Genomic DNA, 26,402 nt, shown 5'->3' on the forward strand with positions numbered 1-26,402 from the left:
TTAGCAAAGCTAGAATGCTGACTTTATAAAACAAACCAGAAAATAAGCCTTCCTCTCACTCCTGATCTACAGTTTTTAAAGCCAAAAGAAAAGAGTCACAAGTTCATAAGAAAGTAAATTTCAGAGGATTCAAAACTAAAGTACGCCCAGATAAGTAAGATAGATGCTCTGATTTCAACTGCAGCTATCATACGATGTGATCATTTAAAAACAGGCTTTAGTTCTAAGGATTTTTGAGATGTTAAGAGTATTGTGGTAGATATACAATTTTCAAACAGTTTCTCATGATGTTAAAAGCCAAACAATAAATCTAGAGTATAGATCCAAACAAAATATTTTCACCATTTCTGAGTTTCTATACAGAGGGTAACACAGGAGGAAGAGAACAGATTCTGGAGTCCTTTGGAAATGAGAAGCAGCTTAAAAATAAGCTTTAAATATACAAAAATAGGAAAAAATAGTTACTTTTCTAAAAATGCTATAATGTGTTAGAGGAAAATGGGGCAATCTAAAGTCTTAATTCTGTGAGATTTCAAAAAGCTAATTATGAAAGTAGTTAGAAAAATAAAACCATTTTGCCATCAAAAAGACCTCTCCCGGCTGGGCACGGTGGCTCACGTCTGTAATCCCAACACTTTGGAAGGCCGAGGCAAGCAGATCATCTGAGGTGGGGAGTTCAAGACCAGCCTGTCCAACATGGAGAAACCCTGTCTCTACTAAAAATACAAAAAAAAAAATAGCCAGTCATGGTGGCACATGCCTGTAATTCCAGCTACTTGGGAGACTGAGGCAGGAGAATGGCTTGAACCTGGAAGACAGAGGTTGCGGTGAGCCAAGATTGCACCATTGTACTGCAGCCTGGGCAACAAGAGCGAAACTTTGTCTCAAAAAAGAAAAAAAGAAGAAGAAGAAGAAAAGACCTCTCCCTATCAATATAGTAGGAAAACAAAATTTTTAAAATTGCATAAGCGGTAACAAATTTACAAGCATGTAAGGTAGCACCAAAGTGACCACAATGTTAGTGTCAAAGCAAAAATAACAATGGATGAAGTTAAACGGGCAAGGAAGATTTTATTTAAGACTGTTTCAACAGAAATCAAGACTATCATAATAAGAGAGAGATTGAACTCAGCTCTGCTGAAACAGGCAGGAGAGCTTTTAAGCACTGAGGTAACTAGTGGAAAAGTACTGGAGGATGGTAGGGGAAGGTTGGTCAGTGTAATTAGGCCATCCGTGTTTGCTAATTGCTGCTTATCTAAGTTAGGTTCACACCTCCCACAGAGAGAGAGAGAGGCTGCTTCTTACTTGATGATTACAGTTCAAAGGAATGGTTCCAGGTCCTTAAGAAATATATTCCTGGGATTGTGCAACTGGGAAGAAGCTGGGGGAAGATTTATATCTCCAAGGGGCAGAGGGAAAATTTACAAATACAATTTTTCTAAAGTAAATGCTCCAAGAAAAGGGAAGTCAGGAGCCAATAGTCAGGAAAAACTCGGTCTAAAGTTTTTTCAAACCCTCTTGGTCATCAGGACAAAATCTCACACATTTTATTTGGCCAAACAGAAGAAAGGACAATTATTTCCCTGAGACAAAAAATTATACCTCATGACAGTTTTCTGAACAGCTCTTGAGAGATCTCAGAGGTAATTCCAGGGCTACATTTTTACATGTGTCAAGTAAAAAACAAATCTGGACTTAGTAATGAGAGACTTCTTTGAAAGGGTTACTGCAAGGGGGCAGAGGGACTATTGCAATAGTGAGAATGCTTTGGCCATGAGCTCTGCAAGCATCTCAAGTACTAGGCAAGAAGGGTTTTTCTTTTTATGAGAGGAGTAAACAAGATTAGAAAGAACCCAAGGTGAAGAAGTGGGATGAAAGATTGGCATACTGAGTAAATATATCAGAGGATGTTTTACCCTGAAGCCAGCATATTTTCCAGGATGGCCTTTAAAGACGGGATGGGTGCTGGCTCAGGCTGAGGGTGGACTGAAGTTCGGGGTCCTGGGAGAAGGAGAGACTCTTAACCAAAGTTTGATTAATAAGCATTTTATTCTCATTGACCAATGGAGACAAAATAGTTCAGTTGGTCACGTATGAGGGGAAGAGTGGGAATTCGTAGTGTCTGTGTCTGGCCTTATTATAGGTAAATAAGCAGGTGTGAATCTTATCTAAATCAACTGGAGAAGGGTAGTTCTTTGCAGTAAGCCATTTCCCAGAACAAAGGGTTTCCTAACTTTCTTAAAAAGGCTCACATAAAATTCAACATCATCACATATCCAGATGTTACTTGACTCACAGTCTTGGAGATGTGTTAGGCGATCCTCACATTGCTATAAAGAAATACCTGAAACTGGGTAACTTACAAAGAAAAGAGGTGTAATTGGCTCACAGTTCTGTAGGCTGTACAGGGATCATGCTGGTGGCGTCTCCTCAGCTTCTGAGGAGGCCTCAGGAAGTATAATCATGGCAGAAGACGAAGTGGGATTGGGCAAGTCACATGGCCAGAGCAGGAGCAAGAGAGAGAACTAGGTGCCACACACTTTTAAACAGACAGATCTCACAAGAAGTCACCATTGCAAGAACAGTGCCAAGAGGATGATGCTAAACCATTCATGAGAAATCCTCCCCCATAATCCAATCATCTCCCACCAGATCCCACCTCCATTACTGTGGATTACAATTCAACATAAGATTTGGACGGGGAACACATATTCAAACTATATCATATATCTACATTGTAGACATTGGAGAATGGGCTTAATCCCTAATAAAATTTATTTTGTTGTCAAAGGTAAGAGGAAGGACACAGATTCACCAGGCCTCCAAATAGATACACTAAGAAAGGGGAAAGGGGAAGTTAGTGCTTTGCCTTTTATAATGGAGAAAATTGTTTCCATTTGCCCTTACAAAGTGCAGATATACGTTTATCGATGCAGTTATTTGGGTTATTTAGGCTTTAGGGGTTATTTGGATTTCAGGTTCAGATGAACAAGCCTTTTAATTGATATCATATTTTAGGCAAATCACTGAGTCTCTGAGGCTCACTTCCATATCTGTTAAAGGAAGATTTTTGGGTTATTGAAAAGATTAAATAGGATCATGTTTATGAAAATCCCTGCTATGGGATTTTGTATGGCAAACTTAATATTTTCCTCAAGGAACAAAATTTAGTGGACATGCCAATTACAGGAAGTTTTAGTAACACTGAAAGAAAAAAATTAAAATGATTTGTTGGCCAGGCATGGTGGCTCATGCCCGTAATCCAATACTTTGGGATTTCAAAGTGGGAGGATCACTTGGGCCTAGGAGTTCGAGACCAGCCTGGCAACATAGTAAGACTCTCTTTTTTTTTTAATGATTTGGTTATGGTGTTTATGCATACCCTTTGTAACTTTTATTGTCTTAAAAGTCCAGAATATTTTATTAGCAATGTTGTGTCTCTCACATCAAGACACTCTTTTGAGGTATTCTCTGTTGAGCTGGGGTACAGTGTAACACCAAATCATTTGAAATTGCTGAGAAAAGTTACAGTGATTTCAAATTTGGAGGAAGTTATTTTTATTTATATGGGAATACTAAGAATAAAGGAACTAATCAAGATGAAAGAGATGATACATAATTATCCTATTTAAGGAGAAGGGTTTGTCATTACTTAGCCGTACATAATCGGACCACAAATTCTAAATCTTTGTATTTTGGTCTTTTGAATCCCACCCCATCCCCAACCCTAACCCTCGCGCTTTAATACCTTAGTCTCCTCACATTGCTCTGAACACAGAGAGACAGACTAGACCACTTACAGGTGGGTGACTGAACACACACACATATGAGGGAGCTCTATGGGGAGAAGTGGCATCTTCTGCCTGCCCAGGAGGTAACTCCCATTGTTCTATAAGGATGAATAAGATGCTACATACCAATATCAGTAACATAGGGTTCTTAAATAGCCTTGCACATAGTTTGCCCAGAATGCTTATTTTTGTGTAGGGTGGGCAAAACCTGTATTATAGTTCTATGATGCCAAGTCAAATTTATTAAATCAATAAACTCCTCTAAGATTCTGAGAGGCAAACAAGTCTTTCTCTTCTTGTAAATTATTCCCAAATTCCAAAGGGCAAAAGCTATTGGAAAAATGATCTTAGTGGCATTAAGAGTTTTATGCAATAGAGTAAAAATTAGTCTAGATACGTGTTTTGCCCTTAATGCTGTTTTTTTTCACTCAGCCAGCAAATACTTACTAAATGATTACTGTAATCATGCACCATTCTAAGGGCTGAGTAAAAGGAAGTGAATAAGAAAGAAAAAAACCTCTTTTGGGGAGAAAGGGTTGCAGGCAGGCTGCTTCATTCTCAAATTGAAGATTATATTCTAAAACATATCCAAGATTCACATTGTAAAATATATTATTGAACCTGAACATAGTCTATAAAACTAATACAGTGGAGTATGACTGGAGTATTAAATTCATTTTTACTTCAGTGTCCATTGTTAAGCCTCATTGTTATTTAAATTCAGACTTGTCCATTAAAAGGTCTATTTGTAATTCACTGAAAAAAATAGATATGATGGATATTGTAAATAGAAGACTTATTAAGACAAATATGAGCACAAGGTAAATTTTGTTAACTATTGCTAATTGACCTCTGCTTTCTAAATTTCTAGGTTTAAAGAAACTAGTATTAAAACGTGATTTTTAATGCTAATATTTACACAATTTTTTAAGAGGTAAAATGTAATTTGAGCAAATAATGTAAACATAAGAGAACCAAAAGAATTAATTTTATTTCTATAAGAAAATAATGTCAAAATATGTGAACACGCGCTTTTGAGTATGCTTAACCAAAGCTATTACAAATGTTCAAAAATATTTCCATTTTCTGTTAGCCACTCATGAGAAACAAAAAATTCACTGGTTGTCTAGTGGTTGTAGAGTTGCTTCATTTGACTTTTAAAGCATTACTTTAACTAGAATTACCTCCAGTTTATGGGAAAGTGTAAAGACTACAAATTGCATTGGTTAAAAGTAATCTTTAAAAATGGCACTGTAACCATGGAAATATCATTTAGACTCATAAAATTTTAACCACACTTTTTATTCCCTTTCTGGTTTCTAATGTTGCCTCTGTTCACTGTGGCATGTTACATGCATATTCTACCCAATTTTCTTATGACTTTTTAACTGTTTAGTTTTTAAATGAGAGAATTGTCTGCCAGTGAAGAGAGACTGAACAGAAGAACACTTAGCATGAGATCTACCATCTTCAAAACATTTTAAGGGTACAATACAGTATTGTTGACTATGCAATGTTATATAACAGATCTCTAGAATTTATTTATCTTGTTTAACTGAAACTTCATGCCCACTGATTAGCAACACCTTCATTTCCCTTTGGCCCCTGGTAACTACCATTTCACTCTTTGATTGTACAAATTTGACTATTTTAGATACCTCATATAAGTGGAATCACGCAGTATTTGTCTTACTGTCACTCAGTATAATCTCCTCAAGATTCATCCATGTTGTTACACATGACAGATTTTCCTTCTTAAGGCTGAATAATATTCCCTTGAATGTATATACCACATTTTACAAAATCCATCTGTCAGTGGACATTTAGGTTATTTCCACATCTTGGTGATTTTGAATAGTGCTGAGTGTAAGATTGCACATAACTCTTTGAGATCCTAATTTCAATTTCTTTGGATAAATACACAGTAGTGGGGTTGCTGGGTCATCTGATGGTTCTCTTTTTATTTGTGGAGAGGGGTACCTCCGTACTGTTTTCCAGAGTGGCTGCATTATACTGCATTCCCACCAACAGTGTGCAAGCATTCCAATTTCTCCACTTATCTTTATATTCTAAGAATACACATAAAAGTAATTCTCTTTATCCTATTAAACAATAAATTTTTGGATTCCTGACACAACCGTGTTCTATTCCTTGAATTTTCTGGCACTACCATTATATGAATATTATATATATATATATTCTTTTTTTTTTTTTTTTTTTTTTTTTTTTTTTGAGACAGAGTCTTGCTCTGTCACCCAGGCTGGAGTGCAGTGGTGCAATCTTGGCTCACTGCAACCTCTGCCTCCCTGGGTTCAAGCAATTATGAATACTATTTTTTTTTTATTATCCTCATCTCTTTCTTCCAGATCTACATGATAGTACTACTCCTGTTTCCTACAATCTATAAAAACACTGGAACCTTTAGTTGTGTGTTTTTGAAGTTCTAAACCTAAAATGTTTTGAATACGTAAAATATTCTATACAGAAATACCAGAAGCTATTTATTTCTTAGAAACATCCATCAATTCATTCAAATAAAATGTTAAAGTATATACATATTACACAAGCCAATTCCCCTACAGTGTATTTATTGAATAGATTAATAGACTTTTCTGGGAAAAGGTGGTTAATTGTAAATGCTGACCTCTCGCTGCCTTTTCCAGAGGTTGTTGAACTTTTGTGGCCTAAGCATTTTATCTGCCAAATAGCTAGAAATTCTTTTCAAGTTTGTTTTTTTTTAATGTTCCAAATACAAATATAATTGATTCATTTCCCAGTATTTCACAGGCACAGGACTTTAATGATTTTTTTCTAGCTATTTTTTAAAATATTGAGTATGATGGGCTGTGAAAACGCTAAAAACAGAATAAAAATAAATGAATAGATAACAGACAATGTTCGTCAGATAAATACCAGGGCAAGAAATTTGTACTTGAACAAGCTGAGAAAGTCATTAACAGCAGTAGTTCTGATGGAAACTAATGGTATACCTGCTTGGGCTACACTGAATCTAATAATCTGTGACAGAAGAAATGGGAACAAGTATGAACACATTTCATTTAATCAGAAATTGAAAGAAAAGTGGGGCACTTTTCTTCCCCATTTTTTTCATAGCTCAACAGACAGAATCACAGTGGAAAAGAGATTTATTGCCAAAATGGTGCTGACCTTTTACAATTCTTGCCCCATATTCTGGAAATTAATTCATTTTTTAAAAAGTACATTTTCATGGACTGGCACAAAGTTTTTATCCGGGTAGCATTCGAGTTGCAAAGAGGCATCCTCTAGCTCAGTCCCTGGCATGGTACACCTTTGTCACCCACAAGCCAGGACTGTGCCCAGCTGGTTCTCCACTCATTTAATCTCTCACTGGCACAACCATGCTGCACTATCAGCCTTGCCTTGCCTAAGGATCTTCCCTTCTAAACCTTCGCTGTCTTTAGAATGTCTCTGAATATGGAAAATCACAAGCTCTGGGGTAGCCTATTCCAGGGTAGCCTGTTCCAGGATAGCCTGAGATGAAATGAAAGTTTAGGACTTTGGAAACCTGATAAGAATTCTTTTCACCTGGAACCTGATAAGTATCCCAGAAACCTTATGCATATTTGATATTTTTTGTCTTGCCTCAGTTTTAGGAATACACTTTAATAATATTAAGTAACCTTTCCTAAAAGTAAGCCTTCCTAGCCTGTGGTCTACTGGAAATAATACCTACCCCTGCTATTTAAAGTTGTGTGAATTGAACAAGCTCTGGGATCATTTTGGGCCTTAGTTGTTTCAAAAATGTGGAAAACAGATTTATCTTTTTTCTGCCTTATCTTTAAAAAGGCAGAAATCTGAGAAAATAAGATATAATGTTCACACAAACACACAAACAGTGAAAAGCTGAGAGGATTTTTATTTTATTCCAAGTCAGGACGAAACAGGGAAAGAAAACAATACTGTTTCCATTTTCACTACCTTCCAGAAACAATGCTGAGTTTTTTATATATGTCATTTCATTATTGCCTAAAATAACTTCGAGGAGTAGCTATTTTACAAATAACTGATTTTAGAAAGTTTAAGTAACTTCCCCAAGCTCACATTGCTCATAAGAGGCAGAATCAGCCTTCAATCAGGGTCTGTAAGATTCTAACACCCTTAGATATTTTCGTTGTATTAGGGTTTCACAAATTTTATTAATTTGGATTGTTAGACAACTTTTGGTTTGTGCCGAAACTATGTATCATTGGTATTTTTTACTTATTATTTTATGAAATTACCTCATTATTTATTTAAAATAAATGTATCTTTAACACTAAACTTTAGTTCACTCTAATAAATGAAAAACCAAGTATCTCTTTTCATAAGTAGGAGATATATTTAAAATAAACATAATGAAAAAACAAAACTTAAAAAAAATAGCTTGATATTTGTGTATGACCAAAAAGCCCTGTGTTCCTGCTCTCCTCTCCTCTCTGTTTCTCTCTCATTCTCTTTCTCCCATTAAAAAGAATAGACAGTATTAGAGAAATGTTAAGACTGACACAAATATAAACTTTCTCATTAATGCAATCCAAAGAACTGAAAGAGTAATGTTCTCACTACATGAGTCAATGTTCATATTTTATTGTATATTGATAAATTATAATTACATATATGTAAGGGGTACAAAGTGATGTTATAGTGTATGTATACATATGTAGAATGATTAAATAAAGTTAATTAACATATTCATCACCCCAATACTTATCAATTTTTGTGATGAAAACATTTGAAATTTACTATCTTAGCAATTTTGAAATATACACTGCAGTGTTATTAACTATAGTCACCATACTATGCAATAGATCTCAAAAAAACTTACTCCTCCTAACTGAAACCTTGTATTCTTTGACAAACATCTCCACATTTCCCTTACCTCCCAGCTTCTGGTAACCACCATTCTACTCTCTGCTTCCAACCACTGTTTTAGATTCCACATAGAAGTGAGAACATGCAGTATTTGTCTTTCTGTGCCTGCCTTATTTCATTTAACATAAAGTCCTCTAGGCTTATCCACGGTGTTATAAAAGCCAGTCCTTCCTTCTTTTCTTAAGGCTGAATAGTATTCCATTGTGTATATATGCCACATTTTCTTTATCCATTCACCGATTGTTAGACACTCAGGTGGACGCTACAGCTTGACTATTGTGAATAATGCCACAATAAATATGAGAGTGCAGATATCCTTTCACTATGGGTCAATATTTTTAACGAATCTTCCCATATAACAATATATTGGGCAGCCCTAGCAGTTTGTGCACTTCCCCTAAACCCCCAGGAAATGCAGAGCTCAATCCTGCTGATCTGCATCTCATGTCTGACAAGATGATGCCACTGAATGATATTCTGACTGGATGTCACCATTCAGCACTTTTTTTTTTTTTTTTTTTTTTTTTTGCACAAGTTTCTACTTGAAGTTGGAAGAAACTCCGCCTGCAGACTGACTTGTTAGATTACATTGGAAAAGTACCCCACATTTTACAGAGTTTGATATCTCAGAATTGTTCAAAGTGAGATAGCATTTCCATGCCATGAATTTCAAAGCCCTGAGGATCTCAGCAGGCAGATGGCCCTCTGGGTCACTAGCCACTACTGACAACGGGATGCCCTCACCTGGGCTCTCTCTGTACATGTCAAATGATTTCCATCAAAATAGGATACTGCCTTCTCAGATATCCTCATTTTTAACAAGGAAAGCTTATGACACACACAATGAAAAGAACACTTAAAGTCATAAATATTTTATACATATTTGTTTCAATAGAGCAAGTTGATTGTAGAGAAGCTGCTAGGCTAGTGCCCAAATGTTCCTGAGATAGTTCAATAAAGCCTCTTTACAAGCCTGTTATTGCCTTTCAAAGGATGTAAGGTCTCAACATTCCTAATTAATACCACAGAATTTGTCCAAAGGGAATAGGAAGAAATTACCACAAAAATACTGAAATAGATAACAAGTAATTTTGAATAAACCTTCTATTTATATAACACAGAAGTAGTTGAGCATTAGCTGCTAAATATAATAGTATTACTATTTGGGTAATGATGTTGAGAGCTTAAGCATGATCTAAATTGCTGTAAGTAGGAGAGAGTGTATGACACACAACGGTAAGAAATAAAGGCTGTATGAACAAAGCACTGGGTTAGTTACAGCCAAATATGAAGACTTATGTGACTTGAGCAAATGGCTTACCTCTCTGTGCCTCAGTTTTTTAATCTATAATATGAGTATAATGATGGCACTTCCCTCGTGGTGCTGGTGTGAATATTAAATGGAAAAAAAATATTTAAAGTACTTAAAAGGGGGCTTGACATATAGTAAGCCCTCAATACATGTAAGTTTTTAACTAAAGTTAAGCCTCAAAGTTTTACTGCCAACGAAAAAGCAGTGACAAAACCATTTAAAGAACCCAGGTATATTAAGGAGAAATTTTCAGTTTGGTGTTCTCTGACAATTAACAGATCTTCATCTCCCACTTTAACCTCGAGAATCAGACACTCATACTTTGTTTCAAACAATAGCTAATTAGATTTTAATAACAAATGAGGTTCAGAAAAGGATGGACAGAGGAAGAGGCTGTGTCAGAGTAGAGAGGCACCCAGGGTATGCAAATTATAACATGCCCCCTTAGCACACCTACACAATGCTTTGGATCAAGAGAAAAACATTTTTCATGACACTTGCAATTACAATCTAACATGAAGAGGATGGTATATGAAGTTCCATATGTACATTCTAAACATGGCACAGTTCTATTTGTACTGCCACCATGGAAAAATGATAAATTTTTTTTTCAAATAAAAACTGGAAATAAAGAAAAAGATGTCAGAGAAAGATCTACTTCTTCTACTCTGTTAGACATGCTGTCAAAGTCTTGGGCTGTAAAATGTTAAATGCTTAAAATAAGTGATCTAATATTAAGAGGGGTACCTAAAATACAGACAGTCACGTAAACATTTCATACTTAAACTGCTAGGTGTCGTATGTTATTATGTCTAAATGAGACAGCTTTCAAATCTCAAAACAAAAAATCTGTTACCATCAATGATATGGGCTAAAAAGTTTATAAAGTAAAAATATATAGAAGAGATAAGTATGAATTCTACATAAAAAGTAATTACATCAAAAAATCACTTGAAAATGCTCTTTATATAATCATGTGCATAGCTTCTTACCTCAGTAATCTGATTGCATTTCAGTCCTCTGAAACTTACCTGTGTGCCAGAGAATCAATCTTTGTTCCTGTAAAATATAAAATATCATGTTTTTTGAAATCATTCTTAACCATTGCTATAGGAAAAATATTAATGTAAATTCAAATCACTTGAAATTTTATGATATTTATATGAAAACTAATAACTTTGAGAAAAGGCCCAATTATTCTAAAACTTTACCCAGAATTTTAAATGATTTCAAAATTTAAGATGTATTTCATTTTCTGATATTCATGGGCATGTTTTATCTCCATTATTTACTGATACTAAGCAACAAATAGATTTTTATTTGAGTTGTTTCTATCAACTTAAAGAGAGTAACTATATCTGGAAGTATTGATATATTAGATTGAAAAAGTTTAGCCAAAAACAATGACATCAGCAAGATGACAGAATAGGAAATCTGAGGCTTAATTTCCTTCTCTTGCCACCAGAAAGTTCAACTAGCAACTATCCATTGACTAGAATATGCTTTTGAAAGGTTCAATTTGTTATTTTTTATTTAACTTTTATTTAATTTTATTTAATTTTTATTTTTTATTCCTATGTCAGATATGGTATTTTCTAAATAAAGTAATAAAACTAGTTATATATTTTCATAACCCAAACATATCCAATTCATGAGTCAATTACACTGAATTATTAATACTTTACAGGTATGCAGCTATTTGATAGAGCTGTAAGAAGGTCTGATGAAAAATACACTGATATCTTCTATTATATTCTGACAACCCAGAACACTTCTATGACCAAATGTGGTGGTAGAGGGGTTTTCCCATACAGCAAGCTATTCTCCAGTGGACACCATCTGGGTGTCCTATAGTTAATTCAGTTCACAGTATTTATCTGGAGATAGCGTCCGAACCCACAGGTTAAGGACTCAGTCCCACAAGACTACCCTTCCCACTCCCCCATTTCATGTACCAATGCAAGTCCCAGATTTTTACCTGTGCTCTGCTCTACTGGCTATAAATCAAGGTTCCCATGCACCCCCTCCTCCTGTTCAATACTTTGCTAGGATGGCTCACAGAATTCAGGGAAAAACTTCACTGGAAGGGTTTTGAGCACAGGAGCTTCTGTCCCAGTGGAGTTGGTGTGCACCTCCTCCTGGCATATGGCTCTTTTCACCAAGTGAGAAGCTCATCAAATTTCATGTTCAAGAATTTTATGGCACTTAAGCTCCAGCACCTCTCACTTTCCTCAGTGGGTCAGTGGGTGAAGCTGAAAGTTCAAACCTTCTAATCACTCAGTCTTTCTGGAGACCAACACTATCTTGAGACTATCTAGGGGCCTTACCCTAAGTCACCTCATCATCATAAACTCAAGTGAGAACAAAGAACTTGTTATGAATAACAAAAGACACTGCTATCACTTAAGAAATTACAAGAATTCCAGAAGCTCTGTACAAAAACCAAATATTATAATGAAAGATGCTCCCATCACCCTTATCATTTAGGAAATTATAAGGGATTTAGGAGCTCTGTGCTAAGAACCAGAGACTAAGACCAAAAATATATATGCCTTATTACGTAGAAGAAAAAAAATACAGAAATCCAGTTTCAAAAAAAGCATTGTTCATTACCCCCTTAAAAGGTCAATGTTTATTTAAAGTTTATTAAAGTTATGTGCACATATGCAAGTAAATATTCACAATTCTTCTTTGTAACCCAGAAGCGAATTCCCTCTGCTCTTTCACTTGCTGATACTGTTAGAAGAGGATCTCCAAAACAGTGCTTTAGATGCTTGCCCCCCTTCCTAACACTCACTTGCCAGAACTCTGCTAATCAAAGCAGTTCCCAGTGCCCAAAGTAAATCTAAAAGTAACTCCCACCAAGGACCCATGTTTTTAGAGGAAGGTTTGTTGGGAAAATGTCATTGCCAACCTTCACACAAGGGACATCAATATTCTGTCATGTTTATTTCAAATCAAGTATTTATTTAATGTGACCCTCAGGTAACTGCAAAAATATGTGATTCTGTGCTGGATTTATTTTATCACCTTCAGTAAGACCCTGGTCAAGTGACTTTGTGTCTCAGGATTCTCTTCATTAAGATGAGTATTTGTGAAATACAGTATAAATAATTTAGTTTTGTATGTACAGTGCAGACCCTGGATGGATGGATGGATGGATGGATGGATGGATGGATGGATGGATGGATGGATGGATGGATAGATAGATAGATAGATAGATAGATAGATAGATAGATACACATATATACTAAGTAACACCATCCCTTCTTTGTTCAGCAAGTAATGCTAGGTGTAGATGATATAACAGAAAGAAAGCCAGGCAAACACAGCACCCTTCCTCTTTATCAAAGTACAGTCTAGTGATCATAAGTCTTGTGGATTACCCCGGTCAAATCCCAATGAACACATGATGTTAGAGCATTGTGTTCAGGTCTATAAAATGTAGCTTATTAGAGGAATCTGATTATAAAGGAAAAAGCCCTTCCAATTAAGTTTGTTTTCTTATTTGGGAACAGATTTGTTCACAAAAATCTAGGAGAGAACTCAACTTTTACTGAATTATTTCAAAAATTTATTGAATAAAAATGCTCCAGTGTTCTATTTATCTTGATCTTTACCAGGATAATCATATAACCGATGATTTTTCTAAATTCTATATTCTCATATAATGAATAAAGGAAAACATAGGTGAGTTGGTATCCAAAATCTACTTCAAAAAGTAACCTGCAGAGGATATGGCATGATCATTCATAAGACAGATTAAACCCAATTTCCAATTCCTTCTACATCTGTTATAATTCTGGAAATTATTTTATAAACATGAAATAGAAGGTACTACAAGACTCCGAAATTCTGAGTTATCCAGTATTCTATTATATCCAGCATATAATTTCAGTGTTAAAAGTGTTTTGGTAATATTCCAAAACTTTGAGATTTAAGTGTTTTTTTTTTAATTAACTATGTTTCCCAAATATACTGAGATAAAAAAAAAAAAACAAGGGCTTATTTATAGGATAATAGTGTATTTTTTTTACCATACTATTTCATTTACTGTCAGATTAATTTTATGCAATTTTAAAAATGAAGTCACTTTATTATATTCTAATCTTTGAATGTGTATACACTAAATTTAATTAAATGAAAATTGTTAAATAACCATGACAACCTTTCCCCCAGCTATTCAGAATAATTATGAGTTAACTATACATTTTCAAAGGGCTTTTAAAATTATTCCTGTAAAGCAATTAATTCCAAATCACATTTTCCTGTTGGATATAAAGTGATTTTTTAAATATTTCTAATCGTAGTGCTAAAATTAATCCCATAAGCAACTGTGGAAAGCAGTCAAATGTGTGAAATTTCAAAGTTCATAATCTTAGCATTAATCAGCACTTGGTTTTTTTGCACTAGCATTAACTTAGGCAATTTAGAGTACTATCCTAAAATTATCATTATCATTTCCAGCATTGGGAGTAAATAATGATTTTTAGACACTACATAATTAGTATGAAAAATCAAAAATTGATGCATTATCAAACAAATTATTTGCCAAATAAAACTACTATAATCTGTCAATGCAACTAGTTAAATATGATTGTCAGTGATCCCAAAATACTCAAAATACAATCATCATTATCTTCAGAAAATATCAGAGTACAATTTGGAATAAGGTAAGAGAAATGTTAATGTATGTGTAACAGAACATCCAAACAATGTGACTAAATTTTTTCAATACTTAATAATTTTTACACATTTTAAATAAAATTATGTAACTCACAATAATTTTACTATAAAGTTAATTGTTCTTTTTACCTAATCAAAGTAGTTTTACAACAAAAGGGTCTTTTACAGACAAATGCCTAAAGCACGTTCTTAATTAAAATGATTTTTAATTAGTTCAAAACTGAACTTAAAAAAATATTTAGGCAGAACTACTACAAATCAGGGAAAACATGTAGAAGTGTATGGGAAAATCCTAATTTTCCACTAATTCCATCCCTTATCTCCTACTCATTATGAGGGTATGTATTTTCACATCCCAGTAAAGATAATGCCCAGGCTGCCTCACTACAATGCTTTTTACCACGACTGGTCAGAACAGAGTATTAGAGAAAGCTCTAATCTGGGCTGAAAGGCAAAACATTCATTCTCTGATACAAGAACTAATAATCAACCTGGGGATGATTCTTACCCAAGAACCTCACTGATTTATAATAGAAATCAAATGAAAATATACATATAAACTATTTTTATAAACTTCCACCCACTATATGAATAAGTGTCATCATGATGATTGTCACCCATGCCCACAAGCTTAGCCCAATTCCAGATTCTAAACACCTATTTCCATACTCTAATGATAGAGACCGCATAGTCTATCTGGAGGGAATTAACGGAGCCTTAGCTAGGTAACTCAGGTGTCCTTAATGTTCTTTCTAAAACCAACCCACCTCCCATTGGAGTTGCTTTCTGCCTGACTCTCTCTTGCCATCTTAGAAGATCTCACCTGAATATAATAGCTGATAGCTCAGAACCCCCTGATACTTCAATACCTCTCACATTCTGTCTGGCTATCTTACTGATTGTCATACTCTCTAGGTTTTTGGCTTAACATTAATAAATAGTTCAGTCCTTTAGCTGATTTAGACTCAATGTAACAAATTCTTTTCTAAACATGATTATCTACAAATACAGCAAGCTGCCTTAAGAGTTCTGTATCATCTGAGATAGTCAAGACAAAGCTACGTATTCATTGGCCATAATTACTGTAAAAGGCACTGCTGTTCTGTTTGCGAGATTAGACAAGATCACTGTAAGACAGTAATCACCAGCTTCAACACTGAACCACTCTGGTTCTCTGATGCTTCTGGAGTTACAGTTCTGAAGGCATCATTATGGTTCCTGACATCATTACATCTTAACAAACTAAAAAAATTATTCCTACAGAATCCAAAATAAATAGACTCTTATTTGAAAATTTGTGATTTCAGTTTAATGTACTCCAGAAACACAAATGATCTGTGTGTCTAGATGTTAAAACTATTACTGCACTCACATCTTCATTAAAGACAGCAGTAATTAGACAGAGAAAATGATGTCATTAACTCTGAAAAAGAGGGTTCTTTAAAATCACATATGGTAAGTGATATGGTTTGACTGTGTCCCCACCCAAATCTCATCTTGAATGCCCAAGTATTGTAGAAGGGTTCTGGTGGAGGTAATTGAGTAATGGGGGCAGGTCTTTCCCATGCTGTTCTTGTGATGGTAAATAAGTCTCATAACATCTGATGGTGCTATAGGGGGGAGTTTCCCTGCACAGGCTCTCTCTTTTTGCCTGCTGCCATTCATGTAAGATGTGACTTGCTCCTCCTTGCCTTCTGCCATGATTGCGAGGCTTCCCCAGTCACATGGAACTGTAAATCCATTAAACCCTTTTTCCTTATAAATCACCCAGTCTCAGGTGTGTCTAATACAGTAAGCCATGTCCCAAACCAAATATTCATAAAGAATATAGTAGTTCTAATTATAATTTATGTTAGTATACTGTTTTCAATTTGAAATCAAAAGCTCTTTATACTGTGTCTATAAATCAATCTTATAAACTAAACTAAAACATGAATGGTGCAAAAGTTTGACAGTCACTTTATAATACTTACAGGAAAAGTTTCTGTAGATTTGGTAAATAAAGTTAAATTTATTTTAATATTAAGTTCCTCCTTTTTCCCTTTATGATTGTTTTATAGTATTGTTTTATGTTTAGCTTCAGTTTTAGGAGAGAAAAATAAAACATCTTAGCATACCATATACAGTAACTTAAATTCTATGATACTATAGAAAATGACTGATTTTCCTAGCCTTTTTATCTTTCCATTTCTGTATGAAATAACAAAACCCACTGATATGGGTATTTGTGATCCACTATGCTAAAAAGCCCTGTCGTTTCTTGGTCTTTTTTATTTCATGACTGTTGTGAGCCAGATGGAAAATAGGATAAAGACATGAGAATTCTTGGGCAAAATAATGGGCTTGAATTGTAAAACTGAACAGTTAGGAGGGGCAGGGAAATAAGGAAAGAGAAGGTGGAATGCAGACAGATAAAAATGCAGTGAGCATGTTCAGAAGACAGTTTGCCAGTGGAGTCACAACTTACCAAGAATCACTATAGACAATGTCAAGGGTTAACCCAATTTAAATTCAAGCATTTATCCTTTGTGTTACAAACAATTATACTCTTTTAGTTATATTAAAATGTGCAAGTAAATTATTATTGGCTGTAGTCACCCTGTTGGGAAATTACATACTAGACGTTACTCATCGAAGCCTTGTTTTTAAAGTTAAAATCTCAGATGATTCTCCCCTGCGTTTTCTGATTCACTGTCCTACACTCTAAATGGCCATCAACTCAGGAATAGAGATTATTTAGCCTCCAAGAACTACCTAATGGAGCAGTTATATAACTACCATTGGTAGTTATTCCAATAAGTTACTACTCATTTTGGTTTTCATTCCATTAGATTTTGATATGATTATTTGAGCCTAAAACTGTAATGTAGTTTGGTTCCTAAGAGTTTATTAACAGAAGACAAGTTTTAACTTATGAACAATAGGTGCTGGGAATTAGTTTGTGTTACTTAAAAATGTGAATTGAATTGTATCTCATTTAGAATGAGGGATTTGTGAAAGCCAAATATATTCACATTATCTGTAAAAAGTGTGAATGGCTGAACAATTACTCAAGAAACATGATCCATAGTGGCAACAAATATAATTGCTGTTCGTAAGACTTTGCTTTTCTATAAAGTGTTATGTGACCTGTCTTACCTACAGTTTCTTTCACCTTTTTTGCAATTTATATATGCTCCCTAAAAGTATAGATTATGTAAATTTCTTATTAGTTATAAATCTGAATTAGAACAAAAATAACAAGCATTCCTGCTACTGAAGAAGTCAGAAGACTTATTTAAAAGTATGATTTTGGGGGCAGAGGTATAAATAAGGTGGATTTATTCTATATATTGCTGTACTATTTTATTTCAAATATAGTAATGCATAAAGTTTAAAATTAAATGTGCTTTCCATGTAGATTAATACTATCCATTTCATCTTTGTCAAGTAGAAGTAATTGGTTGGCTCAGTACAATCCAGTCCGACCGAGTAGCTCTGTTGTTTTTCAGACATGGGAGAGATTGCAAGTTTAAAAAGCATTCATCATCAGGAGAATTTGTTTTAAAAGCTTCCAAGCTCCCACACAGCCAGTAGATAAATTACCCACTATTCAGAGAAGGAGAGCACAATTAGTTTTACATTATGCTAAACCAATCAGCTCCATAAGTGACTATGTTTCTTGAGAAAAAAGCAATATGAATGTCATAGTTTGTCCTCTTTCTCCCAGGCTTTACAGCCAACAGTAAGCCTTTTCTCATACTAGAAGTTTTATGGAAAGCTTTGTGAATATGTTTTGCCACTGTTTTTAGATAAGGAGAAATATATTCATGACTTGTAACCATATGGTTAATAATACCTGTTTCACAATGAAAAGTTAATGAGGTTTTTGTTTTATTCAAATGCTTTGAAGTTTTATGGTGAGAAGGAAGACTTCAATAAATTATTTTCAAACCTACCTTTCTTCCTCCAATAATCATTTTTATGTAATTATTTACAATTAAGAAGCAAAGGAAGGTGTAATAAAAGATTATACTGGGGGTAATGAATTACGCACAAAAAATCTGCAGGTTGTTTTTTTCATCTTAACAAAGTAAATATTTACTAAACAGCCATTACCTCTTTTGACACATGCAGGATGGTGTAAGAATGTACCAAATTCATGTCAACTGCCATGACTTAACCTGGAGAAACACCATGACTAGTAAACTTTATATACACAGCTGCTGCAGTATTTTTCGCATTTTCCATTTATAATAAGAAAGTGATCAATGGAGGCCTTAGAGGAAAGAGTGCAATTGCAATCATAAAAATAGCCTTATTTCCTTTTTGCACACAAGTGAATCTATCAAAATTCAAACATTGTATTACCTTATTTTCATATATCAGTGTTCACCTATGGGTTACTTGTATTTTATTTTTTAAGTTATTCATTCTCATATTGATAATTGATCATTGTTGATATGTGCATGCAGGTCATATACAAAACTTCCTTTACACCACATAAAAAGTAGTCTACTTATGTTCTATAATAAGTTCAAACCTTTGTGACTTAAGTACCAAATGGACTCTTCCCATGCACATAAACACAACCTGGAACTGCATGAGAAACACATTTGAATACAGCTTTCATTTTTCAGAATTCATATATATGTGATCAGTGTAGAGTATAAATTGGGTAAGGAGAAAGAGAGGGAAGAGAAAAGGAAAAAGGCAGTGAGGGAGAGAAACAGAGAAAGAGAATATATCAAAATGCAGCGTCAAAATGTACTTATGTCTTATTCAGGAAAGTTTCTTTCCTAGGAATATAAGTTTTTAAATGTGTTTGACTATAGAAAAGACTATTAAGTGGGTATGTTTTATTTTTAGTTCAGTTCAATTTTTTTTCTTTTTTTCACGTTAGACAGGTAATGTGCCAACATCATAACAAGGTTTGAAAGAGGCACATCTCACATGTGAGTGTGAAAACTCAATCATCATGTTCACTGAGTCTCTTTCAACCAGTACTCTTGGCCAGCATGAAATCTGGGGGTCTGCAAACTTCCAAAGAAATTCTCACCACCCATTTGCCATACTCAGTCTTTTTCATAATCTTTGTATCATGGACTTCAAATCTTTAGTAAATAAAGTCAAGTTACCTAATTCTCTGGCTACTTATAAAAGGCCAACATGTCCCATCCAGACTGATGCCTTGATTTGCATGTCTTTGACTCTTAAGACATATACAGATTTTCTGTCTAACCCCTAAGACCTTTGAAGTTGATGGAATAACAGTAGGTCTAATATTTTTATCTAAATATAAAGACCTGGAACTTGATAGGATTCTAAGATAAATACATGATTTTCCCCACTGATGGATCTTGCATTATTTTATCTTCATATTCAATTTCAATCAGTTCTTCAACCAATTGAATTTGGGCTCTTACATAATGCTTCAGACTCATGGTTGCACCATGAAGTCTTTAGATGTTTCTGATTTTCTTCTTTTGCAACCAAGATTGTGAAATGCAGATCAAAGACCTGTATTGGCTTTTTTTCCTATCCCAGATGCATAAGGCTTAGGACTGCACTGTTCAAAGGTAAGTATCCTATGGTCATTCTTGATAGGGGCAACAAAGATTCATGAGTAATTCAAATTTCTTTCCCTAGCCTAGAACTTTAAGTGGTTCCTCCTTTGACTTGGACAAGAACTCAAGTTGAAAATAATTGCTGACCTCAGGCATTAAATTAGCTGGATTTAAAAAAAAAAAAAATTGTAACACTCCATAAATGAAAACAATTATAGAATTGCCTAGAACAAAGGACCTAAGAACCTACCATCAAAATTATTTGTACTAAATATCTAATTCTTCCTTTATTCTCCTGATTTAACCTTAAAATCTAACTATCAGCATATGTATGCTATCAACAATGAAACACAAATCTCTGTATTTAAATTTTTTTTTATTTTCTCAGTTTCTACAGATAAAGTGATCTGAAATAACGCATGATGCCACAAAGCAGAAGAGAAACTGTGACAACCCCCAGAAATGTGAAAGGAGGTTTCTTACTGGACAGCAGCATCTTTGGTTCAATTTATATAAAAACCCAAATAAATAAAATGGACAGTATTGCTCAATTTTAGAAATTCCATTTCTTCTATGTTTTAAGCTGTACAATTGTCAGGTTTTTATGGTTTAAATTGTAAATGTGTTTTCCCCTTTGCTAATTATGTTTTTTTTTTTAGTCTTAAAATGTGAAAGGCATTTATGAATGGTAAGGGAGACACTATATACAAATGTATATTTGTAAAAGCTATTTTTATGATTAGCATGTTTCACTGTTGATCATATATAAAGTCAGGTGATATTGCAATTCTGTATTTAAAGCTTATTTCCAACAATGTCATGTAAGAAAATATGCATCTTATGCTAGTTTTTATAATTTATTTTTAATTTATAGTTTAAAGTACTTGAGATCATAATGATAAAATACTTGAAAAAGTTATATTTCTGCCCTGTATAAGCACCCTTTTTATTAATAAAGAATGCAGATATTTCAGATGTGATATAATAGTTAAAGAACTGTTGGTTTGATCTGTGATTAAGTTGAGCATGCTCCGCTCTACAGAACTAAAATGATCCAATTATTACTTCAGTCTGGGTATGAGATTCCATGGACAGGTTTTAGTGTTCATATAAGGACTAAATTGCCAAGGAAAAGACTGTCTTGCCCTTGGATCCAAAAGTTTAAATTAGTGCATACATCATGTCATTTCACCTCCTGTTCCTAGGAACTCTCCATTCCCAAGCATTGCAAGTGTTTTCCAGATAATCTTAGCTGTTGTCTTGTGCTGTGGAAATGGAAGAAACCATCTTCACAGACTGTAGGAGAATTCAACATACAATTTCTTAATAAATACTGTTTCTTTTAAAACAAAGTTGGTGTGTATCTTTCCTTTGGGGTACATTTAGCTTTAATATTCAGTTTGAACTTTTTTAGTCACTGTGCTACCACAAAATCATCACCATAATGAAAGTAGCGTATCTTTACTAAAGCATGCATTATAGGTTCTACATGCCCATACCCTCTTGGGAGTGATCTGTATTCTGGAACATGATAATTTGCCATGTAAAAGAAAGCCAGATGGCCTTCAAACCTTGACAGAAGTCATACTCCAGTTTATATTTTAGGAAAGTATATTTTTCCTCCAAATACAGAATTTTAAGAAAATATTTCAGAATACTACTGAAGATGAAACTACTTCATCGGGAGGTATTTACATTCTGCCAGACTTAAAGTCTGTACCTAAACGACTACAAGTTCCTCATCAAAGAGCACAGAGACAACATCTACAAAATGTCACCAAGGACCCTTAGTAAGATTAAGCCCTTCTTTTTTCAAAGAAACTGAGGAGCGTCTAAAACCGCCTTGGTATGTGTTCCCTTAATTTTCTATTTAACTTCTTTAAGGTAATTTATCTTATTTCTCTTTTGAAGCCAAGCTAATGAAAATTGATGCCATTTTATCCAACGAGAGGTATTTAAAACCAAAATTCCGGACAAAGAAAAAGAATTACAACTCTAATATTAAATACCACGAATACACTAAATTTTCCTACTTAAAGTCTGTAGAAAGTTGCACATAGAACCCAGGATCTGGATCAAGAATGTACTTCCTTTTCAAGGAACTGCAAAAAACATACCATGGTGCACTGTTAACTATTTTTGATTACCATAATAGTCTTGGGAGAATTTGTGACCACCAGATTAGACTCTTGAAACTGAAAATAACCTGCATATGGTTCTATATAAAATCAGCAGGGTGGCTTCTTGGTTTGCACCAAATAGACAAATTTGCTAGGAATAATCCGATACTCCAGAGAGAAGTGTTGCAGGCACTGTGTATTAGAAAATTATGTATGTGAATATTTTTCCCAATTTGTCATTTGTGCTCATAGTATTCAATAAATAGTGTGGCATTTATAATCCAGCATTATCATAAATTATTGAGAGTATATTTTCCCCAATGGACATTATTCTCAAAATAAGATAAATAATTAAAGTGTATAAAAATAATTCTTTGTTATTGGACTGGATTTTCTCCACATAGACCTTGAAATATAAAACCGTGGATCTTTCTCTCTATTACCAGTTCCTGGTTTAAGAACTTTTAATGACAAAGATGGAATAAAATATATATCAAATCAAAGTATAGGTGATTTAGGATTGTAATCTCTAAATGTTTGGTTTAACAACTTAAAAGAAAGCTTTCAAGGGCTGAGGAGGTGAATGTGAGCTTCTTCTAACTCCAAATAATGTCAGTCTCATTAAACAATGCTAAGGGAAAAAGAAAAAGAAGGACATTACTCACTGCATTAAATTCAAGAAAAAATATGAAAAATTAGGCCCATTGCTTATAGGTAAACTGGTGACTCATGGAAATGTGAAAAGGGGAAGCACCAATTTTGCTTTCATCTTCAACAAAAGAATAGTTATCAAAGCAGAAATGCACAACCAAGTGAATTAAAATAAAAATGAAGCAGAAGATAAGCCAAAAAGAAACAATTTATTTAAAATCGTTAAGGGGTTAAAGGTTTAGAGAACAGGCCTCATGCAGTTGCTCACACCTGTAATCCCAGCACTTTGGGAGGCCGAGGCGGGCGGATCACAAGGTCAGGAGATCAAGACCATCCTGGCTAACACGTGAAACCTGTCTCTACTAAAAATACAAACAAACAAACAAACAAAAAACTAGCCGGGCGTGGTGACGAGTGCCTGGAGTCCCAGCTACTAAGGAGGCTGAGGCAGGAGAATGGCGTGAACCCAGGAGGCGGAGCTTGCAGTGAGCAGAGATCGCACCACTGCACTCCAGCCTGGGTGACAGAGCGAGAATCTGTCTCAAAAAATAAAAATAAAAAAGTTTAGAGAACAATAGCCGGGCGCAGTGGCTCATGCCTGTAATCCCAGCACTTTGAGAGGCCAAGGCAGGCGTGTCACTTGAGATCAAGAGTTCAAGACCAGCCTGGCCAACATGGTGAAATCCCATCTCTACTAAAAATACAAAAATTAACCAGGCATGGCAGCGCATGCCTGTAATCTCAGCTACTTGGAAGGCTGAGGCAGCAGAATCACTTGAACCCAAAGGGGCAGCGGTTGCAGTGAGCCAAGATGGCGCCATTGTACTCCAGCCTGGATGACAGAACGAGACTCCGTCTCAAAAAAAAAAAAAAAAAAGAAAGAAAAGGTTTAGAAAACAGAAGTTACAAATGCAAATACTTATAAAGCCCTGATAAGAAATATAAATAAAAGAAATAGCCGAGAAGTAATTTAGTAGACCTTAAATGCAGTTCTGTTGATGAGTAGATAACCATCTCTCCGTTTCATCTGGGCACCTGAAGAAATGAAATTCTGAAGAAATGAAGACCTGGATTGACCAAGTTTCCTGATTTTTCCAGAGAAAGTAGACCTCCAGAGTTTAAAATGAGATATTTTATTTTGTTTATTTTGTTCTATTCTAATGTGAATCCTGGTATGATTTACATCCAGGATTTACTAATTATAAGACTTAAAAAGAATAAATTCTTTGTAACTAGAAACAACAAAGTCAGGATTATCGCTGTTGAGAAACAGAGGAAAATAGAATCTGGGAAATAAAATAGGAGTATTCAACAACATCTGTAATAATCGATTTACTAGGAAAAATGTCTGAATCAAACATGGGAAAATGTTAAGATTTGATAAAACTATAGACTATGTTGATATTCATTATATTTCCTCTATGTTAGTTTTTAGGGTTAAAATACTTCCTTATAATAAAAGTATGTGATTTTTATCTCAAAGTTTCTATACATAGATAAGTTTCTATATATAGATCTATACATAGAAATACAAAGTTTTTCTATAAAATGTTTCTACACATAAATCTATCTATACATAGATATAGATGTACATATATTCATGATACAGAGATGTGGGTGATATAAAAAGCATAGATAACAGTGGTAATTTGAAATAGCAGACTGTGACTTTGTGTTCTACCTTTTCTAGAGATGTTCAAATTCCCAGGCAAGAATATAACCTAGAGAGAGATGCACTAATGTTCAAAGGCGTTCTTACAGAAGAGGAAAGTGCACATGAATTTATTTTGTTGTTGTTGTTGTTGAAAAGGCTTCCTATCAGCACTTGAGATATCTGGAAACTCTAGAAATTTAAATATGAATCATGCAAGAATTTGGGGTACCTGAATATAAAAAATAGTTACCATGTTTATGTGCTACTCCTATAAGGTTAAGCCCTTTGCCTTTTCTGTCTTTATACTCTGTACAAATGGTGCCTTGGACATAACAATTTATCCATATATGTTCACGGAATTAGATGAAACAGGGTTTTAGGTTTTTACCATATTATAAAAATAACAAAAGCCATAATTTGTTCAGCAAGTACTATGTGCTGAGCACTGTGCTAATTACCTTATATGCATTATCACTAATGCACAAAGGAAAATTGCATGGTAGGTATTGTTACCCCCAGTTTACAGGTAAAGAAAGCAGATAATTTGTTCACGCATCAATTCTTTATTGAGTACCAATTCTGCGCCAAGCACCGTTCCCAGCAATAGGGGTCCAGTTATAAATAATAAAGACTGAAATTCCTCACTTTAAAAAGCATGTAATCCTCTGGGGATGACGTACTAACAGGCCAATAAACAAGCACGTGTATAGTATTGCAGACAAAAATGATGATAAACACAAAGGGAAAAACAAAGCAGGGAAGGACAATGGGCTGATGAGGTTTTAAATGAGCATTTCAAATAGGCCGGTCAGGGAAATTTCCTTGGTAAGGTGGCATTTGGACAAAGATGTGAAGCAGCGGAGAGGGTGAGCTATGTGACCATTTATGGGAAAAGTCTCCTGAACAGAGGGGACAGCAAGTAAATGCCCTGAAGCAGGAATATACTTGGTGTGTTTAGGAACAGCAAGAATGACAGTATGTTTGGATTGGAAAAAATGAGGGAAAGAAAAGCGATGAGATGAGAGAAAAGCTAGAATTCCAGATCACAGAGCCTTACAGATGAATCTGAGTGAATTGGCTTTTATTTTGCATTGGATGGAAAAACGGAAAGGTTTTGAGCAGAATGATATGATCTCACATAAGGGTTAAAAGAACTATGTGGGCTGCTACATTGAGAAAAGACTAAAGCAATGGAAGGAACCCAGAAATCCCTATTTTGTAGGTTGAGAAACCACTACATGAGCATGGCCTGTGACTAGACTGGTCTAATCAGAGCAGAGAAGCATGTTCATTTACTCACCAAATATTTTTTGAGCCTTAATTCTGTTCTATATGTGTATACAACAATGGGCATGCAATGGTGAATACAAACACATTTCCGTTCCTCAAAGTACCTCGTCCGGTCTAGTGAACAATTCCGAGAAATAGCAGAATAAAGATGGAAAAAATAAAAACATCTAAAATGATATTACAAGTTTAAAAGAACACTGGCTGCCAAAGTCTTGCTTCTTACAGCTCTGATGGAAATGGATAAACATTTTTTAAATTACCTTTGATCAGTTGACTGTAACAGAGCAGCATAGGTGCCCTAAAGTATAGCAGGCAAAGCTCAGATTTACCACTTTTTACACTGACTCCACAAACTAGTTGTACATTGAAGAAAATATAGCTATTCACCCAAACACAAGGGAATGTTCTTCCACATTAGCCACGGTGATGGCACACATCTGCATACTCATCAGCTCCTCC

The 26,402-nt window shown here is 34.7% G+C and overlaps 1 protein-coding gene and 1 pseudogene across 22 annotated transcripts in view; one reads left to right on the forward strand and one right to left on the reverse strand.

The window, feature by feature from the left end:
* The window catches only part of RALYL (RALY RNA binding protein like), a 737,403-nt gene extending 715,823 nt beyond the window's left edge, over nucleotides 1-21,580 (forward strand). For all 22 annotated transcript variants that reach the window (XM_030938231.1, XM_030938233.1, XM_030938241.1 and 19 more), the window contains one exon: nucleotides 20,617-21,580. In XM_030938231.1, coding sequence (XP_030794091.1) covers nucleotides 20,617-20,634 — 18 coding nt within the window. In that variant the 3' untranslated portion in view covers nucleotides 20,635-21,580. The remainder of the gene's footprint in view (nucleotides 1-20,616) is intronic.
* Nucleotides 19,559-19,654, reverse strand: LOC115899836 (annotated as a pseudogene).
* Nucleotides 21,581-26,402: the final 4,822 nt, after the last annotated feature.

The sequence above is a fragment of the Rhinopithecus roxellana genome, chromosome 9 (genome assembly GCF_007565055.1).
Source record: "Rhinopithecus roxellana isolate Shanxi Qingling chromosome 9, ASM756505v1, whole genome shotgun sequence".
In the NCBI taxonomy this organism is placed as follows: Eukaryota; Metazoa; Chordata; class Mammalia; order Primates; family Cercopithecidae; genus Rhinopithecus; species Rhinopithecus roxellana.